The 23,729-nt window shown below is 35.0% G+C and overlaps 1 protein-coding gene across 2 annotated transcripts; it reads right to left on the bottom strand.

Annotated features, from left to right (window-relative positions):
• Positions 1 to 3,767: 3,767 nt before the first annotated feature.
• Positions 3,768 to 16,527, bottom strand: LOC120161972 (putative uncharacterized protein DDB_G0271606). Of its 2 annotated transcripts, none has more exons than XM_039172170.1 (3): positions 16,368 to 16,527; positions 6,585 to 6,928; positions 3,768 to 4,474 (listed from the first exon to the last, which is right to left on the bottom strand). In XM_039172170.1, the coding sequence occupies exons 1-3, from the start codon at positions 16,497 to 16,499 to the stop codon at positions 3,838 to 3,840; spliced, it is 1,113 nt and encodes a 370-aa protein (XP_039028101.1). In that variant the 5' UTR covers positions 16,500 to 16,527; the 3' UTR covers positions 3,768 to 3,837. The 2 variants fall into 2 exon arrangements, with proteins under 2 accessions (XP_039028101.1, XP_039028100.1); XM_039172169.1 differs by having other exon boundaries at positions 3,769 to 4,474; positions 6,585 to 6,933; positions 16,373 to 16,526.
• Between the last annotated feature and the right edge of the window lie 7,202 nt (positions 16,528 to 23,729).

Here is a 23,729-nt window from a genome sequence, read left to right as displayed (position 1 = left end):
GCTTACCGACAGCCTTATTTCCTATACAAATCATGTTTTCTCACTCTTTTTGGTACCCAGTTGAGTACATCTCGGGATAGAGAAACAATTGCAGATAGTTTTACTAAAAAAAAATTCTACAACAATTAAATTAACGTATGTTTATTGTATTGGTTCATCATTTCTCTTAACATCATCTATGAACAAGATAACATAAAAATTAATTTAAAAGCTTCATTCAAACCATTCTAAAATCTGAAAAGTATAATTAAATACTATAATCGGTGATAAATAATAAACATTATCAATTCTAACATAAAATTAATTATAATAATAACATATTGATAATTGATTTTATTATAAACACTTAATTTGAAAGTTTAAATCAAAAGTAGATAACTAAATAATCAAATAAACATCAACCATACAATGTCAAAATCAACCCTAAAAAAGGAAAACATGTTATAAAATCATATAAATACCTCCATTTTTTCAATAAAAAATAAAAAAATTTATTAAATAAAATAATATAAAAATTCGAACAAGCAAATAAAAAAAATAAAGAGATGAAAAAGGAGAAATAAAAGAGGCGAAAAGAAATACAAAAATTATAATAAAATATGAATGAGAACCGTCAGATTAGGGTTGCACAGAATTCAGATTTCAATCCGATCCGGTTTTTTTCCATAGAAAAAAAACCGGTTTATAAAATAACCGGTTCGGTTTCTAACTGGTTTGGAGGGCCTGATATCCTAACCGGTGTAACCGGTTTCGGTTTTAAAAAAACCGGTTTTTTTTAAAATCCGGTTATAAAAGAACCGATTTTAATATTATTAAAATTACATCGTCATCAATTGCAACAAAGTTTACGATAATTGAAATACTTAAATACTTCCAAGTTCGATAAATTAAAATACTTAAAAACTTTCAAGTTCGATAAATTCAAATACTTAAAAACTTCAAGTTCGATAATTGAAACAAAGTTTACGATAATTAAAATAAAGTTTAAAAATAAACTACATTGCCATCTCTTCTTCATCATCTTCGCCTTCTTCGTTTGGAGGGGATATTCCAAGTTTGACTTCTTCAATGTGTAAGTTTGCTTCCAAATCGGCATCAATTGCATCTTCTAGGGTGGTAATATGTTGCTTACGAGCCGCTCCATCCAAATAATCCTTCAAACAAATGCATACTTCCACCGACTCAGGACTTAGTCTTGATCTCCGTTGCGATATAACCCTACCACTAACTGAAAAAGCGGATTCCGAAGCTACCGTAGAAGCTTGGACGGTTAGTAAATCACGGGCCATGGCGGCTAGAATCGGAAATTGTGCTTCTTTTTCTTTCCACCAAGCCAAAATATCCAAACTTTCAAAATCTTCAAATGTCATTTTTGATAGAAAATCGCATGACATGTAATTTCCCAACTCGCTACTTGGGGTGGTAGTACGTGATCGTTTCGATTGGGAATTTACAAGAGTGTTAAAAAGATTCAAATTTATGTTACTTGGACGTCTACTAGATGATTCCGCATTCATTCTCATTTGATCGTGTATTACACTACTTGATCCGTATTTAATTAAATAAATTGCAAACATGTCTCGAAAACATTTGTTAAAATAATTTATTTGGTTTTGGACAAAGTTGGGTTCATCATCGGTTAGATTAAAAGCAAACGCAATTTGTTCAATTAGTGTTTCAACCCCACCAACATTTAACGTTAGGTTTAAAGCGGCGGCACAAGTAAAAATGGGGGGAATCTCCTTAAAATATTTTAAAAGTTTTTCCTTCATTGCAAAGCCAATTTCTTGAAAAACTTCGGTTTCAAATTCAAAGTCATTTAGTCGGGTAGCCAACAAAAATATTTGATTAAGAACCAACGGGCTAGTAGGGTAATAAACACCGGATAAAAAAGTTGTTGCATTTTTAAAAACCTCAAGCAAATCGGTTATTTTGGCTATAGTTTCCCAACTCGAATCCAGATAAATGTTTGGGACATGACCCCTCTCGAAAAGCCGATCGTGAAATGTTTGCAATGTTTCCCTTTGCCTTAAGGCAGTATGCATCATCATCCAAGTTGAGTTCCAATGAGTTGGACAATCCAAATTAGGACCCAAAGCTTTTTTATTAACGGACTTACAAAATCGTTTATAATCATTTAGTCTTTTGTTGTTGTTACAAAGAACCGATTTTATCATTGTTTTAAATTCTAATCTAATCGGCTCAATAACCTCCAAACCGGCTTGCACGGATAAATTAATTATGTGTGCAACGCAACGGGTATGAAAAAACGCACCGTCTAAAATCGGTAAAAGTAATATTTTCGATATTGGAACCGCGTTTGTATTATTCGATGCATTATCAAAGGATATAGAAAAAACTTTATTTTCTAATTTATAAAGACAAATTACCCTTTTTAAAAGTGTAAATAAATTAGCACCGGTATGCGGCTCACCGAATAATTCAAACGCGATTGTTCTTTTCATCATTTGCCAATTACCTTGATCTAACCAATGTGACGTAACGGCTAAAAAAGAATTTCCGGTATTATGAGGGGAACTCCAAACGTCACATGTAAGCGACACACCATAACGGTGTTCTTGGAATCCTAAAATCATTTTTTCCCTCGCCGTACGCCACATTTTTATAGCATCTCTTCTAAGGGTAGTACGACTTACTTGAGTATAACGTGGTTGCATTAGTTGTTGAATTGTTGTCGTGAAATCTTCATCATCAAAGTGGTCGAACGACAATGCTTTTGTAATCACGAACTTTGTAAACGCTTCTCGTAATTTTTCGTTGTCGTAAACAAAAACACCACCTTGCGGTGTAAGATTCGATTGACTAGGATCCGATCTTGAGCGAAGTGCCTTGCATGATTTTGTCAAATGGTTCTTCAACGTTGTGTTTCCTTCCGATGCAAGAAACTTTAGACAAAGTTTACAACGAGCCCTCCTCGAGCCATTTGACATCTCACATAAATCGTAGTGATCCCAAATATCTTTGTTTCGAGTGTGTTCGATCACTCTCACGACTTCAAGGTTTTCCCCGACGGAAGATTCAGCCGTGTTACTCATGATGAACAAAAAATTACAAAAATAAGATTTTAGAGATGTTTAAGTGTTGTGTAATAAGATTTGAGAAAGTTGTAATCAACCAAATACATCCCCAACTTATTTATACACGTTTAGGGTGGTAAAATGGTAATTTTTTTAAAGAAAAAAACGTTCAAAAACGGTCACAAACCCCCCCCCCCAACGGCTATATTAACGGCTAGTTTTTTAAACTCAGACCGGTTTTTTTTCCAGATAAAAACCGGTTTTTTAACCGGTTTTTTTCAAACCGGTTTTTTATCCGGTAAAAAAACCGGTCTAGGTTTTTTTCTCCAAACCGGTTAAAATAACCGGTTTAAAAAAATCCGATCCGGTTAAAAAAAACCGGTTTTTCCCAAATCCGATTTCGGATATTTTTTTTCGCAAAATCGGATATTCGAATTTTTTGTGCACCCCTACGTCAGATAACAAAGAGTGGTGACATGATTCTACCAGACAAAACAAAGAGAAAATTTATCTTTCCTTTTTAAAAGGATAAGACAATTTCATTGAGAAAAAGGTAATAATAATTTAGGTGCTTTTACTTGCAAAGATGGTTTAAAATGATAAGTGGAAGTCCCAAGCGGCTCATCAAGGCAACTAAACTGCTTGCTTTCGCTTGTCTAAGACAAGATCAATACAATCAAACACAAGGTGATGAAAATGTTATATAAGCTTTGACTACAAGTTTTCTTTTACAAATTAAGTTTAAAAAAAAAACAAAGACGGAGACACCGAAATGCCAATAACCACCAATATTCATGACTCATCTACTGTTCAAATCAAACTCCCCAACTTCACGCCATTCATTCTGCTCTCCGTTGTTGGTCTCCTCGTCGTTTAAGAATTCTTCAGATGGCTCCTTTTCATCCCTCTGTGCATTGTTCCCCCACCCGTTCATCGTCTCATCAGGGCTTACACCCTGTAACTGCTCCCCAATGTCATGACTCATTGGAAGGTTGCCTCCCTGAGATCCGAGTGCATTTGCCCTTATAGGGCCTCGGGCCAATATTTCAGCATGGGCTTGGGATTCGGCTCGAGCTTGCTCTGCCTGCACCATTGCTGCCATTCGCATCTTAGCCTCGTGAGCCTCCCGACTAGCCTTATCTCTAGATTCTATTTCTGATCTCAACTCGAGCATGGTTCTCTTCTCTTCCTGGAGAAGAGCCTGCTCAACCATCAACCTTTCCTCGGATCGGAATTCCCCCACAGCTCGTTTGCGAGATATTATGTTGAAGGCAAGTGCCTGTTTCTCGAATGTGGCTGTGAACTCTGCAACTTTGGCAGCAATGTTGTGATCCCACTGCTGGGAGCGAGATGGCATCTGGCCGGTTGGGTCAGAATCGAGAATTCTGTCATCCTCCTCTGCCTCATAATCTGCTACAACATGGTAAGGTAGTAACCTGCACATTTTCATGAAATACACTTTGAAAAACATCAAGCAAGAAACTATTTAATCACTACTGTTGTAATGCAAATTCTTCAATTACAAAAATAAAGAGCTCAAATTACCACTATTTTATCAAGACCTGGCATAAATGACACAAATATTCCTAAGTTCTATTTGATATGAAGTACTAACATCTCAATTTATACAAGTAAAAAAATAACTTAAACATGATTATGACACAACAAATTACACTCTCAGGTCTATTATCCTCCATAGGATGAAGTGATTCATGTGAAAAGCAAACAAATCTTGCCTTCTTATCCTTAACCATATTCCCTTTCCCCCAAATACAGTTTGTAAAATATGCTCAATCTTGTCCATAAAACTTAAGAAATTAAAAAGGAATACTTGAAACAGAGATACTTAAAAGCATAGAATCAATGCCATCCAAAGGTCAGAGTAAAATAGCTACGTCAGTGTGCCATGCATTTGCACTGCAATCCTATCCTCACATGCGATTCAACAATAGCTATTGTCTTCAGATCATACCCCTCTATATCAATAAACTAAAACAAAGACTATTTCCATTAACCGACACAACTATAGAGAATCAAACAGACAAACAAACAATAAATAAAAGGGAAATAGGAAGGGAAAACGATTCAACAGGAGGGAGAAGCAAAATTATTTTAAATTTCATGCATGTGTCTACATGTTCTCAATTTTATTGATTAATAGAATTCAAAAGAAGCAAGGCACAAATCAAGTATTCAGTAATAAAAATAATTATTTTAGAAGCCTCAGGACACAACAAAGCAAAAAACTTGAGACAAACTTTAACAGTGGGTAGTAAAAAATTCTTAGTCCTCAATCAGTCGAAAAGGAGTTACGTAAATTGGTGCAAGACATAACTAGAGGAAACATCTATGTTTCTACAACCTTAACCTGGAAAGTGTAAAGAAAAATCTGAAAAATGGGTGAACATCTTGGATAAGATGATAGCAGTACAAACGCTAGTTACGACACTATATATATCATTTAGTCATTTTGTCAACTCCAATTTGTTCAATCAAATAAACATGTAACATGTGAATGTTAGCTGTACGAGTGAATTTGGCAGCTGAGATTTAAGAATATAATTTCAAGTAACTTTGAATGCTACTGGTTTTCATTTATTTATTTGTTTTTCACTTCTTCCCATGAGATAGATGATAAAGCAAACCAAGACAAAAATGTAATGGAACGGATTTCTTACAAACGGAGGTTATGGAGCATATATCTCCAAACATAAACATCTCAAATAAGGTTCTAACTGATTCTATCTCCCATTTTCTAGGAAACCATGCAAAAGTTAATTTAATAAGTACCTGTCATACACATGTAGATAAATCCCACATTTCTTGCCAACAATTTGCCATGTGTGACAATGCATCAACAAATTTTCTGTATTATGCATATAAATTTCAATAAATTAATGCATACATACAAAATATTGTACTCTTCTACCTATATGCCATCAACCTCAGACGAATTAGGTTTAAAAAAGTGATTCATGAAACAAACCAACATTATCTACCTCACAGTTTCTCAAAATCTCATTTACATCTTATTTCACCATGTGAGAAAGCATCCCAATATCCAACATAAGTTGTTCCTAAATCTCTATAGATAGTCTTAAAATTCTAGTACCACTGAAAAGTAATGGCACTCAAACCCTAATTTCTGTAGCAGAAATAACAATATACATTGATTACACTATAAAACTGTCCAAATTCACACACCACCAGGAATACAATACAAATTTTCAACTAGAAAATAGCATAAATAAGTCCCTCTAAATTAATTTTACAAATACTACAAATGCAACCGGAATTTCAATAATATAGTAAACAGATCCCATTATTCAAAACTCACATATTTTCGTCCATTATTTTAAGCTCCAGGTTTTTCACCTTTAATTAACAACAAACTAACGAAGCAACAAATATCTAATTTTCCCATTCCAAACAATTATCATTTTTTTTTTCATTTTCATACAAAGCAACACATAAAAAAACACTAAAGAACCGTCAACAAACCCAGAAATTCATTTCCTCAAAAGTTAAGAGAATTTCCAGACAAACCTCTCACATGCATCTTCAAGGGAAGAAAAAGGTCGTTTAAAATCAGGATGACAAACACGCAAGGCATCCTGATAAGCCATCTGGAGTTCCGCTTGGTTCAAAGGTCGGATCTGCTTCTGCTGCTGCAGCAGTTGTTGTTGCTGTTGCTGCTGCTGCTGCGGCTGTGATTGTGGAGGCTGCTGCGGTGGCTGTTGTGAACTAGGGTTAGGATTAGGATTGGGGGCAGAATTAGGGTTTTGGTGGATGTTAATAGGACGATTGGGAAGAACACCAGGAGTAGTACGTAAATGGGCATCAATGTTGGAAGGAAACCGAGAAATCGCCTGTTGTTGCTGTTGTTGATGATGATTGTAACACCGGGGCTAAATTTAAGAAATTATAAAGTGATGAATTTAATTGGTATTTTTGGAAGGAATCGGGTATTAAATTATAAGATTTCAAAGTTGGCAGACCGTTTTATGAAGTGCATAAAGTTCAGTGGCTAAACTCTTGGTTTACCCATTGTTGATATATGTTGAATTATAAATCTCTTCTCCCCGTGCGCAGATGCATATTTTCCAGTTTTCCCCTCTCCAACAACCCAGCTTCCAACTCCGATCTACTCGTCGTCCGACCTCCAAACGACGAGCTGAAACCACCATCGTGTTCGTTGTCAACCGAGGAACAAAACCCCTCAAACCTTTCATCGTGAATCATCGCCGTTCGTCGTGAATTTCAGTCGGAAGTATCGTCGGTAATAACTCGGTTTTAGTTGGTTTTTCATCGATTCAAGACGATCGGGTCATCCGTTTACGACACCTCCCGCACCATCGTGTTCCTTGTGCCGTTCCGAGTCCACCGGTGTTCTCTTTTTTCTCCGGCGGCGGCGGCGCGTTGGGAGGTGAACCGGTCAAACTTTCCGATTTGTTGAAATCGAGCTCTCCGCCGTTCAAAATTGTGAACCGAGCTTTGTAAGTATCTCGAAATCGCTCAAAATAATTTTTAGAAATTTTTCCGGGATTTTACCACTGTTCACGCGCCCCCACGCGCCGCCACTACGCGTGGGGAAGACAAAAGTAACCGGTTTGACCGGTTTTGGTGGATAGTTGACCGGTTTGACCGGTCATAACCCGACCCGACCCGACCCGTTTACCCGACCCGTTTATCCGACCAGTTGACCCGACCCGACCCGTTGACCCGACCCATTGACCCGTTGACCGTTGACCCGTTGACCGTTGACCGGCGTTGACCATTGTTGACCAAAACTTTGACCGGCTTTGATCGGGCATTAAACGACCTTTGACTTCGATCGAGTATACCTATCCTAACATTTTTCGACGTCCCAAATCCGATTCCGCTGTCCGTTTTTCGAAATTCGAACCCGAAGGCCTCGAAATTGTCGGTCAAACCCGTTGACTTTGATTTTGACCGAAAATTCCAAATTTCCGAAAAGTCATATTTTTATGCTTTCGACGTCCTGAATCCGAATCCGAAGTCCGTTTCGCCAAATTCGAACCCGGTAAGCCGTCTTTCACTGATTTATCACCCGATTCGATCCGTTTATCGCAATTAAGCTCCGTTTCTGATATAATTTATGTTGATATGTATCTGAGGAATTATTGGAAGTTGAATTGAAGATCAAAGGCGTTCGAATGAAATTTTTATGGTCGATCAGTATTGCACGAAAATCGAGGTAATACTTTACTACCTCTTTATGCTTTATGAAACATGTTGATATTGGTAAATGCATGGATAAGATAATGTTGGTCACTTTTGTGGAGTTGAATAATTTATACACTCGATATGAATGTGGTAGAAATTCTGTAACTGAATACGGATCGAATGACTAAGATAAGAGATTGATAATTGTTAGAATTAAATTACAAGTTTGTGATTGGTGATAAAGAAATCAGCTCTGGATTTGTAACTTATATTTTATATCATCAAGGGTTAAATGTTAAAGATACTTGGATGAAAAAATTATGAGAATACTCCGATATGGTAAAATTACGAAATTACCCTTATGTTGGAAAATGATAAGAATTGCCCCTGGAAGTTGGTTAATAACTCTGAAAATACATATTGATCCGATATAACTACTGATGTGCATAAGAAATGTTAGTTTTATTTGGAAATTATGGATAATCTGTTTTAATCCTATGAGAGTTTGTGAAGGAATCATTTCAAAATCAAAGAATGTTCGGGAAAGCAATTGATCATAGGATCTCTAAATTATAATTATTTTCGTTAAGTGCTAATATTCAAATTATTTGGTTAAGAAATTACGAAAATGCCCTTGAGAGATAAAACAGTCTGAATTGACCCTGAATGAGAGAGTACTTTGAGGATTTGTACTTAACTCGATTAAGTACGAATTTAATCGTTAAGATCATGTCTTTGTACAGAAAAATTTATAATATTTCGTTTGTAAAATCTGAGAAGACACTTGACCCGAAAATATTCGAGTAAGGAGTAAATACTTGAAGAGTAATTTATTGGAGGTATTCTGCTGATAGATTTGTTCGAAAGGACTGAAGTAAATGATAAGATTGAATTAAATAATAAGACCGGATGGAAGGAAATGATTGAAATATTCTAGAATTGTAAAATGACCAAAATACCCTTGGAATGGAAATGACTCAAGAATGTCACCAAGCTCATGAATGAATGGATATACTCAAAGCTTTGTAATGAATAGAAAAACGTTGAGAACCAAAATGCCCTTATGACCTAGAATAAGTAAATGTATTGGATTAATTAAGAAATCCAAATAAACATGGATGTTGTGCTACCAGTAAAAGTTATGGAACGCAACTTAAGTGATCAACCAACGCTAGTGCTATATCATTACCTGAATGATATAATTACCACTTGAATGTTTGTTCGTCTTCTCAAATTTGGATCGATGATAATTCTGGAAGTACTTGGTTCAGCTCAACTTTAGAATGCATACAGTACTAATAAGTGGGTGTTCGTGAGATAAATCAACCACGAATACCAGAATGACTTTATTATATGACTAAATTGAATTGAAAGGAAGTGCAACATGTATTTGAGATTCAGAAATGTCTGAACTATTCTGGAAAACTCTAAAGTAACCGGGATAAACTTGCTTACTAAATGAACTAAGTAACCTCAATGACCGAGGATTAAATAGGTGATTGGATGAGTTTGGAAACACTGTATGAATTGTCCTTATGGGTTATGAACATGAATCAAGTACGTCCATATTTTCTGATATCGTTGAAACATGGAAATGTAATAAAGACCGTTGGAAGATCTATTCAGCGATAATTATGGGGATGATCTATTGATATGCATTTTGGTATTAAAGAGTGAATGCATTGGAAGGATAATGAATTGATTTGTTGACATGCATCAGTCTGTGAGTTGTGTAACTTGAGTTGTTTGATAATACTATCGATAGTCATAGATCGTAAATGACTTGAATCTTCGATTACATATTTTGATCTAAAATCAATTCGGTCATGTTTGAAAACGCAAGTAATGCAGAAGGAAAAGATTCTGAATACCTCATTTGGTACAATTGGGTTGAAATCCTATGAATTCAAAGTATATTCCTGAATACCCCTGATTGTTTGGGTAATGGAATCACTCGCAGTAAATCTGAATTTAGAATTATTATGTATAAAGGTTCCTGAACGTTTTTCTGATGCACGTGGAAACTTAGTGGAATTCTAAAGTATCAATTTGAAATGTCTGATTAGATCGGTTAGAAATTGATTCTCTTCAATAAGATCTTATTCCTGGAATCCGATCAAATTGCACAAGTTCATGTTATCCATACTGATGACTACAAAATGCCTCTGATAAATATTGGGATTTCTCTAGTGTGTTCCTTATATTTTAATAAATTGTTTTATTGTTTTAACATGTGGTACACTGAAATTTATGGTTACTGTTTTATGGATGCGCCGACTTAATGGTGATGGCTTATGGATTTGTATCACGGTATAAGTTGTATCTTGGATATACAGTTTTGTAAAGTACAGCTCTGATCAAGCTGGAAAATTTTTATGGACCTAATGTGACTCTTAGGTAGGCTCTGCGGCCCTGAGATCATTCTCGGGTAGGCCCGTGGCCCTAAGATGTGTTCTTAGGTAGGCCCCGTGGCCCCGAACTTTCTTGGGTAGGCTCTCAGGCCCTAAGATGTTCCCTTAGGTTAACTCTTTGTAAGATGGTTTTAAAATACGAGTTTAAAAAGCTCCACTACAGTATGCTTTATGGGATTTTACTGAACTATCATTTGATTAGTGTACCTATTATGATTTTATCGTACTGATAGAACACACTAGATATCCTGTTCGACCTCATGAAAACGTGATAGTATGAAAGATTTCTTATGAACTGAGATTCATGGCTTCTACTCGATGAACTTCTAAGGGAACCCCAAATTATTCTGCAAGCTGGTATACATATGATTCAATAAGGAAATTATATGGCTTTCCATTTATCTACATGTCATGTAGCATCATCTGGTAGTTCTGTATTACTGAGCTTCCCAAAGCTCACTCTATTACTCACATTTTCAGGTTAAAACAATTGTACCAGTGCATCTATCGACTTCAGTAAGGGAGTTCTTCCGGCGTGGTTGCAGAGTATGGTACTTGTGATTAGGGGGCATGTAATTGTATTTTGATTTATATACGAGTTTGGAAATCTGTTTTATTTTTAAATAGTGATAAATGATTTTATAAGTTTACATGTTCTGATAAAAAGTTTTTAAAATTTCCGCTATTTTTACGGTGGGTCGCTCCGGTGGCCTTAATGTGACTTCCCGAATCGGATCGGGCTAACCGCATCGGTCTGGGGGGTTACATTTAGTGGTATCAGAGCTATGGTTTGAGTCAAGATTTTCAAGTTAGACCGGCCGGTCGAATGTCAAAATATGTCTGATCAATACATGCCCCTAGACTGCAATCGTACCTCTCTGAGCTGGAACTCCAGGGCTGAGTCCCTATCTGTAACGAACAAACCGAAGTTTCTATCTGTTAAGGTTATATTTGTACAAAAAGGAATTCCAGTAACATCTGTTTAATCGCTGTAAAGTACCTCACGAGCCGTGTGTGAATTATTCATCTGAGAAATTCTGACTCGACTCCGGAAATGAAATTGGGATATGTTGTTGCTATGTGAGCCTATTCACGTAAACAAGGCTGAAATGATTTCTCAAGGAAATTTTCGTTCAGATTATTTTATAGAAATAAGGGAGAGTTCTAATAGGAATGCATACTCAACTGGTTAAGGATTAGTGGAGGATCTGTATTTCTATAAGAGTTACATAAAAGATATGAAAGAACTGATGGAAGTTTATTTCTGTAATTATGTGACATGAGTGAATTTCGAGGACGAAATTCTTTTAAGGAGGGAAGAATTGTAACACCCCAATTTAGGGGCTAAATTTAAGAAATTATAAAGTGATGAATTTAATTGGTATTTTTGGAAGGAATCGGGTATTAAATTATAAGATTTCAAAGTTGGCAGACCGTTTTATGAAGTGCATAAAGTTCAGTGGCTAAACTCTTGGTTTACCCATTGTTGATATATGTTGAATTATAAATCTCTTCTCCCCGTGCGCAGATGCATATTTTCCAGTTTTCCCCTCTCCAACAACCCAGCTTCCAACTCCGATCTACTCGTCGTCCGACCTCCAAACGACGAGCTGAAACCACCATCGTGTTCGTTGTCAACCGAGGAACAAAACCCCTCAAACCTTTCATCGTGAATCATCGCCGTTCGTCGTGAATTTCAGTCGGAAGTATCGTCGGTAATAACTCGGTTTTAGTTGGTTTTTCATCGATTCAAGACGATCGGGTCATCCGTTTACGACACCTCCGCACCATCGTGTTCCTTGTGCCGTTCCGAGTCCACCGGTGTTCTCTTTTTTCTCCGGCGGCGGCGGCGCGTTGGGAGGTGAACCGGTCAAACTTTCCGATTTGTTGAAATCGAGCTCTCCGCCGTTCAAAATTGTGAACCGAGCTTTGTAAGTATCTCGAAATCGCTCAAAATAATTTTTAGAAATTTTTCCGGGATTTTACCACTGTTCACGCGCCCCCACGCGCCGCCACTACGCGTGGGGAAGACAAAAGTAACCGGTTTGACCGGTTTTGGTGGATAGTTGACCGGTTTGACCGGTCATAACCCGACCCGACCCGACCCGTTTACCCGACCGTTTATCCGACCAGTTGACCCGACCCGACCCGTTGACCGACCCATTGACCCGTTGACCGTTGACCGTTGACCGTTGACCGGCGTTGACCATTGTTGACCAAAACTTTGACCGGCTTTGATCGGGCATTAAACGACCTTTGACTTCGATCGAGTATACCTATCCTAACATTTTTCGACGTCCCAAATCCGATTCCGCTGTCCGTTTTTCGAAATTCGAACCCGAAGGCCTCGAAATTGTCGGTCAAACCCGTTGACTTTGATTTTGACCGAAAATTCCAAATTTCCGAAAAGTCATATTTTATGCTTTCGACGTCCTGAATCCGAATCCGAAGTCCGTTTCGCCAAATTCGAACCGTAAGCCGTCTTCACTGATTTATCCCGATTCGATCCGTTTATCGCAATTAAGCTCCGTTTCTGATATAATTATGTTGATATGTATCTGAGGAATTATTGGAAGTTGAATTGAAGATCAAAGGCGTTCGAATTTTTTATGGTCGATCAGTATTGCACGAAAATCGAGGTAATACTTTACTACCTCTTTATGCTTTATGAAACATGTTGATATTGGTAAAGCATGGATAAGATAATGTTGGTCACTTTTGTGGAGTGAATAATTTATACACTCGATATGAATGTGTAGAAATTCTGTAACTGAATACGGATCGAATGACTAAGATAAGAGATTGATAATTGTTAGAATTAAATTACAAGTTTGTGATTGGTGATAAAGAAATCAGCTCTGGATTTGTAACTTATATTTTATATCATCAAGGGTTAAATGTTAAAGATACTTGGATGAAAAATTATGAGAATACTCCGATATGGTAAAATTACGAAATTACCCTTATGTTGGAAAATGATAAGAATTGCCCCTGGAAGTTGGTTAATAACTCTGAAAATACATATTGATCCGATATAACTACTGATGTGCATAAGAAATGTTAGTTTATTGGAAATTATGGATAATCTGTTTTAATCCTATGAGAGTTTGTGAAGGAATCATTTCAAATCAAAGAAGGGAAAGCAATTGATCATAGGATCTAAATTAATTATTCGTTAAGTGCTAATATTCAAATTATTTGGTTAAGAAATTACGAATGCCCTTGAGAGATAAAACAGTCTGAATTGACCCTGAATGAGAGAGTACTTTGAGGATTTGTACTTAACTCGATTAAGTACGAATTTAATCGTTAAGATCATGTCTTTGTACAGAAAAATTTATAATATTTCGTTTGTAAAATCTGAGAAGACACTTGACCCGAAAATATTCGAGTAAGGAGTAAATACTTGAAGAGTAATTTATTGGAGGTATTCTGCTGATAGATTTGTTCGAAAGGACTGAAGTAAATGATAAGATTGAATTAAATAATAAGACCGGATGGGAAATGATTGAAATATTCTAGAATTGTAAAATGACCAAAATACCCTTGGAATGGAAATGACTCAATGTCACCAAGCTCATGAATGAATGGATATACTCAAAGCTTTGTAATGAATAGAAAAACGTTGAGAACCAAAATGCCCTTATGACCTAGAATAAGTAAATGTATTGGATTAATTAAGAAATCCAAATAAACATGGATGTTGTGCTACCAGTAAAAGTTATGGAACGCAACTTAAGTGATCAACCAACGCTAGTGCTATATCATTACCTGAATGATATAATTACCACTTGAATGTTTGTTCGTCTTCTCAAATTGGATCGATGATAATTCTGGAAGTACTTGGTTCAGCTCAACTTTAGAATGCATACAGTACTAATAAGTGGGTGTTCGTGAGATAAATCAACCACGAATACCAGAATGACTTATTATATGACTAAATTGAATTGAAAGGAAGTGCAACATGTATTTGAGATTCAGAAATGTCTGAACTATTCTGGAAAACTCTAAAGTAACCGGATAAACTTGCTTACTAAATGAACTAAGTAACCTCAATGACCGAGGATTAAATAGGTGATTGGATGAGTTTGGAAACACTGTATGAATTGTCCTTATGGGTTATGAACATGAATCAAGTACGTCCATTTTCTGATATCGTTGAAACATGGAAATGTAATAAAGACCGTTGGAAGATCTATTCAGCGATAATTATGGGGATGATCTATTGATATGCATTTTGGTATTAAAGAGTGAATGCATTGGAAGGATAATGAATTGATTGTTGACATGCATCAGTCTGTGAGTTGTGTAACTGAGTTGTTTGATACTATCGATAGTCATAGATCGTAAATGACTTGAATCTTCGATTACATATTTTGATCTAAAATCAATTCGGTCATGTTGAAACGCAAGTAATGCAGAAGGAAAAGATTCTGAATACCTCATTTGGTACAATTGGGTTGAAATCCTATGAATTCAAAGTATATTCCTGAATACCCCTGATTGTTTGGGTAATGGAATCACTCGCAGTAAATCTGAATTTAGAATTATGTATAAAGGTTCCTGAACGTTTTTCTGATGCACGTGGAAACTTAGTGGATTCTAAAGTATCAATTTGAAATGTCTGATTAGATCGGTTAGAAATTGATTCTCTTCAATAAGATCTTATTCCTGGAATCCGATCAAATTGCACAAGTTCATGTTATCCATACTGATGACTACAAAATGCCTCTGATAAATATTGGGATTTCTCTAGTGTGTATATTTTAATAATTGTTTTATTGTTTAACATGTGGTACACTGAAATTTATGGTACTGTTTTATGGATGCGCCGACTTAATGGTGATGGCTTATGGATTTGTATCACGGTATAAGTTGTATCTTGGATATACAGTTTTGTAAAGTACAGCTCTGATCAAGCTGGAAAATTTTTATGGACCTAATGTGACTCTTAGGTAGGCTCTGCGGCCCTGAGATCATTCTCGGGTAGGCCCGTGGCCCTAAGATGTGTTCTTAGGCCCCGTGGCCCCGAACTTTCTTGGGTAGGCTCTCAGGCCCTAAGATGTTCCCTTAGGTTAACTCTTTGTAAGATGGTTTTAAAATACGAGTTTAAAAAGCTCCACTACAGTATGCTTTATGGGATTTTACTGAACTATCATTTGATTAGTGTACCTATTAGTTTTATCGTACTGATAGAAACACACTAGATATCCTGTTCGACCTCATGAAAACGTGATAGTATGAAAGATTTCTTATGAACTGAGATTCATGGCTTCTACTCGATGAACTTCTAAGGGAACCCCAAATTATTCTGCAAGCTGGTATACATATGATTCAATAAGGAAATTATATGGCTTTCCATTTATCTACATGTCATGTAGCATCATCTGGTAGTTCTGTATTACTGAGCTTCCCAAAGCTCACTCTATTACTCACATTTTCAGGTTAAAACAATTGTACCAGTGCATCTATCGACTTCAGTAAGGGAGTTCTTCCGGCGTGGTTGCAGAGTATGGTACTTGTGATTAGGGGGCATGTAATTGTATTTTGATTTATATACGAGTTTGGAAATCTGTTTTATTTTTAAATAGTGATAAATGATTTTATAAGTTTACATGTTCTGATAAAAAGTTTTTAAAATTTCCGCTATTTTTACGGTGGGTCGCTCCGGTGGCCTTAATGTGACTTCCCGAATCGGATCGGGCTAACCGCATCGGTCTGGGGGGTTACAATGATGTTGGGCCTGTTTCTGAAGCTGTTGTAAGAGAAGCATTTGCTGCTGCTGCTGCTGCTGTTGCTGTTGCTGTTGCTGTTTCTGTAAGAGAAATTGCTGCTCCTGTGTCATTACCTTCGCTTCCTCCATTTCACAGAACCTGTTTTTGCTTATCTTCCTCTCATTGAAATCTGTGATTTCTCTTTGGTAAAACAAGATTTCCTGAAATAAATGAGTTTATGTACTTCCTTTTCGGAACCGTTAAATAGGGTTTGGTTCGGATTAATTAAAAAAATAAATTCAATAATTTTGTAGAATAATAAATTATTAAAAATATTACGTGGCGGGAATTGGAACAAATGGTACGAAATTCAATGAAACGATTTACGTAAAATACGAGTCTGTGTTATTTATATTTGTAAATACTAAATATATAACAGAATTCATGTAGATCTATGTATATTGTTTCTACTTTTAGAAGATTATTATAGTTTATACTTTTATTTATTTTATTATGCTTTTAAACATGGATAAGTTAATAACATATTAATACGCTTGCCTTTGCAACTATCCTTCTCCTTCCTTCTAAATCAAATCATATTTTTAACAATCAACCTCAATAAAACTCACATCAACTTTATATAATATATCATGTGATTTTTTATTTTCTGAAAATTAATATATACAATATGCCTAATATTATGGATATGATATAATTTTACAATTATGCAAAGTGAGAAAACATGTATACCTGAAGACTAATTTATGAGTTAAATTAAAATTATATAAAATGCTTTTACCATCCCACCATAAATATTTTATAAAAAAAACCACACATGTTAAGCAGAAAACAAATTAATTCTGTAAAAAGCAAGCTATTAGTTTGATTATCTATTTTGCCCATGAATTTCTACATGATTTATACCACAAAATACTAAATTACTTGCTTTAATGGTAATAATGATTTTTGAAATTTATGGTAATATGTTTTTTAATATATGGTAATAATATTCAGATACAAAATTTATTCTCAAATAATATTATATACAACAATTATTGCCAATTACGGGGGGGAAAATTAAAGACGTTTTCCAACTACTTCCCCTGTCTTGGGATGAGGAGGAATGAGTTAATGGTCATTGCAGCAAGTGTTTCCAAACTTGTATTAGATGTCCTTTGGTGTTTCAACCTGCAAACATGCAATTTATGATGTTATTCAGGCTGCCCATTAGTATTCTATTAAAATCCACCTATAACAAATGAGCTCAATTCTCATGCTTCACTTCAAACTTTGATTATTTGCCTTCAAGCTCCAGTTTAAGTACATTTTGAGAATATTCAATGTTATTTAAAAATATTAATTCCAAATTATAAACGAACAACACAAACACAAAAAATAAACTTATTCGAACACAACAAATGAATGTAAAAAAAGTAATCAACAAGAATAACAACTTAAAATTCTTTAATATAACCTGCAATTTTAGAGTTAATTTGTTCGAATACGACAAAAATATACACAAATCATAAATAAGCTATATGAACATAATAAAGTCTTAAAGTTAATTTGTTCAACAAAACAATTCTTGAAATCCAAACAACTTCAATAATCTTCGTAGCATATTCAACTTGCCATCTGTTCGAACATAAATGAACGACCATAAATGAATATAAATGAACATAAATGAACGAACATATAATCGAATGTTCACGAACGTAAATGAACGAACGAGCCCTTTGTTCGTGTTCGTTCATTTAATTAAACGAACGCAAAATCTTGTTCATGTTAGTTCATAAACGAACTTCCCGACGCACGGTTCATGAACGATTCACTGAACGTTCAATTCATTTACATGCCTAAAAGCGTAGATATCATGCAAAACATGCACAAAAGGGCCCTCTTTCAAAATATCCATATAAAAGAAAAATACAATGGATTCTTCTTTGTATTTTTTAATGTTGCCTTTTTTATTATTGTTTTTTTTGGAAGTGGGGGCGGGGTGATTTTATTATTTGTTAAAACCTCTAAAATTGCAATGTTTAGTTGAAACTTGAAACATACATTGCTTCAACTCTAAAAATATCTTGAAATACCTATGATATCCATATCCATCACATTTTTCGATATGAATATAGAGATGTGATCCTCCAATGAAATTTCAAATACATGGAAAACCTTTTTTTTTAAATGAATATACCCATCTCGAACACATCCACACCTGACCGTCACACCCAAGTCCAGCTACCAATTAACATAGGTGAAACTTGTAACATCCTCAATACCGGGTTAGTGATCAAATTGTAAAGTTTCATAATTTGATGACTAAAATAGAAGAATGAAATAGCTCTATGATTATTAGATGCATATGATGAAGGTTATTTTGTAATTGTTAAAGGAAATAAAGGGTAAAATGGTCATTTGATCATTTAAGGAATTATATACACGTGGGAAGAGAGCTATCTGGAAGCTTTCTTCTTCTTGCCTTCTCTTCTTCACGTGGGGCTAGCTTCAAAAGGTAAGTTCTTTGTTTGTAAATGAATTGTTGATTTTAAGGTTGAGTTTTGATTATTAGATGATAACTAAGCTTAAGGAAAGCTTAAATCATCTTAAAAACAAATGATGGAGAGGTTAAGAGAGATTAAAGATTTGGAGTTTTTATATGAAATTTTGGAAAGGAATTGATAAGTAGAATTTGAAGTTAAATTTGACTTGTCAATGGTTAAATTAAGAGATTTGGAGTGTTAGAATTGGAATTAGAACACATTGAAAATTTGGTATGATTTTTGAATCTCATATGGAAGATAGGATTTTGAGGTTTAATGAATAAATGATATAGATTGGTTTAAGTATGTATACTAGAGTTAGAATGAAAAGGGGATGATATATGAAGGGTTTGAGTGGAAATGAAGTAATTTTCGGGTTGAAAATATGATTTCTGGGCAAGGGGAATCGGTACCCATTCAAGGGGAACCGATACCCTTCAAACGACAGAATTCCAGAATGTCTTGAGGGAATCGATACCCCCATGGTGGGAACCGATTCCCCCTAAAGAAAATGTTAATATTGGTTTAATAAGTTTGTTTAAGTTGCTAGTATTCAATTACAAGGTGTAGGTATCTAATGATTACCTCGAAATGTACATTTATGTAGATTCTACGCATAAAGAATTCCGGAACGTTTGGCAAGTAAGATCGATCAAGGGAAAGATAAGAGATTGGAATTGACTAGTGAGACCAGGTGAGTGCATATTAATTAGTTTTATGGTGCTAAATGGAAACAAGACTTGCGACAAGTCTATTTCCTCTGTTAGAATGCATGAATATATGATTATACGTATATGAATGACATGAATTGTATGTATGCATGATTATATGTGTTAACATGCTTTTGAATGTAATGTTATGAAGTATGTGATATGTAATGTATATATATGAACATATGTGAAACTGAACTATGTGACTGCATGATAAAGATATGAGCCATATGACATGATATATGTGAACATGAGAACAAGTATAAGATATGAACTATGTGATCCTATGAGAATATGAAAAGAATCTATGTGATTGCATGCAACATATGATATTAGATCAATGATTACACGTACAGTGATACGTGACTGAAAAGAAAAGATATGTGGTTATAAAGAAAGAATAAGAATAAGTAATGTGAACTGTTATAAATGATAATGCCCATGTTATGTGATATGAGAGCTAGGGGTATAGTTGGCATGCCAAGGGTCGAGGGTTACCTATGTTCTTCGGAACATATGGACTGTTTACCTATGTTCTTCGGAACATATGGACTGTTACCTATGTTCTTCGGAACAATGGACTGTTTACCTATGTCCTTCGGGACATATGGACTGATTACCTAGGTTTTCGGAATCTATGGACTGGTCCTTCGGGACATTGATCGAGCTGTGGTGACAGCATATGTGTGCACAACCTCAATGTACTCACATACCTTAAGTTCTCACTAGTGTACATGGGCTAATAAAGTGATTAAACAAGCATACTGAATGTGATATGTATACGTGGGGTTTAAGTGGTTTGAAATGTGTTACGTGAACCATATGATGTTGTGTGTGTAGTGTTTGATTGAAAATTTAACAATAAAAGTATGTGATTACATGATAAACTGTTAATGATGAATTATGTCTGTATGTATTTACTGTAATTAATCTGATATGATTTTATATGATACGAAGAATGCATGGAATTGCTATAACATGATAGAAAAGAACATGCATGTCGATATATGTTTTAAAGTGCATTATAAGTCGTTATGCCTCACTAAGTCTTCGACTCAGCGTGATTGTTTCACGCGTAGGTTTCGAGAAGAGTAAAGAGTAATGCGGCAAGACATGTCAGTTTTCCTTACCAAATGTCAGATCAGAAAATGTATGTACTGTTTACAGAGTGTAGTTTGGCATGTAGTCTAAAGATATAAATGGTATGAACTCTGATATCTGTTGTAAACGCTTTGAAATAAATTAAATGTTATCAAAGTTTTAAATTACCCACTATTTTATACGAATGAATGTTTAAAAAGTCAATGTGACACTTCGGACTCGTATCCGGGTCGGATACGGGTTGGGGTGTTACATTTAATGGTATCAGCTAAGGTTTAGCCGATTCTCGGCATAAACCGAAGTCCAAGTGTCATAAAAGGTGTACATGCCAACATAGATTGAAAAATTTCTGATCTGATTGTGTAAGGAGTATGTTGTCTTGCTAATAGAATAAGAATAGTTTAATACAGTAGAATCCGATCGTAATAATTCAAAGTAAGTGAAAGGTGATATTCCTGATTTATAGCTATTCACTTGCCCTGGCCAGGCAGGATGAAGAGCGTACACCTCAGGAAATGCCTAGTAAGATCAAAAGTTGATTTCAGAAAGCTGAAATCATATCTGAATAATGATAGAAAGTTTTCATCGTTTGAAATCGGAAAAACGATATAGAGTTATTATTGGATAAGATAGAATATGGTGAACGGGTGTCACCATAAGAATGTTAAAAAGATCTAAGGACGTGATGAGTACGTATAGAAGAACTTAAGGATAAGTGCATCAGTGACAAGTGTATAAGATGTATAAGTCAGAGCTTATAAGTTCAAATGAAGGAATAACATTGTGTATAAGCAAGAGCGTTTATATGATAAGGGTTTGCAGTTAAGACGGAAAAGTTAGCGTTAGCTAACGAGAATATGCGATGGGAATGTACTGGAATTATAAGATTATAAGATATTGTCAGGATATGAGAACCAAATCCGTAATGGATCTGGATACAGTTGCATATTTGGATCATAGTAATGTGGTATAGTAAAGGAAAAGAAAGTAAGAATTTGTATATTTAAGTAAAGCTGAGGATTGATAAGAAGAGTTTGAGAATATGTATATCGATGATCAGATTATAGGACACAGGAAGTCAGAATGTTGAGTTTGAGTAAAAGAAATTTCAGGATGTATGAGAATAGAGGTGAAATTGATAAGTTGAGTAAGCGAATGTTAAGATAATTTAGATTGGAAAGAATGTATATGATTGGTATAAGAGGCTTGTGCCCTAGACTGAACCAAAGTTATTATCTAGCTGTCAGAGTAAAGGTGCTAGAGTTATAAGATTGGAGGAAAGATATAGTGGAGTTAATTGATTATGATATGAATTTGAATATAATTGTATATTCTGAGCAGATAGCTATGATGTAGAAACAGAGATAAGTATTTGCATGGAACCTTCAGGAAGGAAAATACAAGTATAAGAAATGAAAGGATTGATTTAAAAGAATCGGATACGATAAATATGGAAGTACAGAGGACAGTTTTGATATAGTGATGAGATGAATGTTATTGTCAACGTGATGAGTGACATTATATGGAATTTTAGAAAGATCAAAGGAAAAATGCATAATCGAATGAGAGAAAAGACAACAATGGATTGGTATTACTGGTTATTGCTTATATGATAAACAACAGAAGATGAAGGTATAAACGAAAAAGATAGTCGAAAAACTAAGGGATTGAAAAGTAAGTTTCTGATGATGACAAGAAAGAATAAGTCAGGGAAGCAACATAAGAACATTAGAAGATATGTTCCTATTAAGATGTGCAGTGAAAATTCGAGGACGAATTTTCTTATAAGGAGGGGAGATTTGTAACATCCTCAATACCGGGTTAGTGATCAAATTGTAAAGTTTCATAATTTGATGACTAAAATAGAAGAATGAAATAGCTCTATGATTATTAGATGCATATGATGAAGGTTATTTTGTAATTGTTAAAGGAAATAAAGGGTAAAATGGTCATTTGATCATTTAAGGAATTATATACACGTGGGAAGAGAGCTATCTGGAAGCTTTCTTCTTCTTGCCTTCTCTTCTTCACGTGGGGCTAGCTTCAAAAGGTAAGTTCTTTGTTTGTAAATGAATTGTTGATTTTAAGGTTGAGTTTTGATTATTAGATGATAACTAAGCTTAAGGAAAGCTTAAATCATCTTAAAAACAAATGATGGAGAGGTTAAGAGAGATTAAAGATTTGGAGTTTTTATATGAAATTTTGGAAAGGAATTGATAAGTAGAATTTGAAGTTAAATTTGACTTGTCAATGGTTAAATTAAGAGATTTGGAGTGTTAGAATTGGAATTAGAACACATTGAAAATTTGGTATGATTTTTGAATCTCATATGGAAGATAGGATTTTGAGGTTTAAGATGAAATAAATGAATATAGATTGGTTTAAGTATGTATACTAGAGTTAAGAATGAAAAGGGGATGATATATGAAGGGTTTGAGTGGAAATGAAGTATTTTCGGGTTGAAAATATGATTTTCTGGGCAAGGGGAATCGGTACCCATTCAAGGGGAACCGATACCCCTTCAAACGACAGAATTCCAGAATGTCTTGAGGGAATCGATACCCCCATGGTAGGGAACCGATTCCCCCTAAAGAAAAATGTTAATATTGGTTTAATAAGTTTGTTTAAGTTGCTAGTATTCAATTACAAGGTGTAGGTATCTAATGATTACCTCGAAATGTACATTTATGTAGATTCTACGCATAAAGAATTCCGGAACGTTTGGCAAGTAAGATCGATCAAGGGGAAAGATAAGAGATTGGAATTGACTAGTGAGACCAGGTGAGTGCATATTAATTAGTTTATGGTGCTAAATGGAAACAAGACTTGCGACAAGTCTATTTCCTCTGTTAGAATGCATGAATATATGATTATACGTATATGAATGACATGAATTGTATGTATGCATGATTATATGTGTTAACATGCTTTTGAATGTAATGTTATGAGAAGTATGTGATATGTAATGTATATATATGAACATATGTGAAACTGAACTATGTGACTGCATGATAAAGATATGAGC

This window comes from Hibiscus syriacus, unplaced genomic scaffold, assembly GCF_006381635.1.
Source record: "Hibiscus syriacus cultivar Baekdansim isolate YM2019G1 unplaced genomic scaffold, ASM638163v2 tig00111402_pilon, whole genome shotgun sequence".
Taxonomy (NCBI): domain Eukaryota; kingdom Viridiplantae; phylum Streptophyta; class Magnoliopsida; order Malvales; family Malvaceae; genus Hibiscus; species Hibiscus syriacus.
The sequence above is the reverse complement of the archived record's forward strand: the minus strand, read 5'-3'. Positions and strand labels throughout refer to the sequence as shown.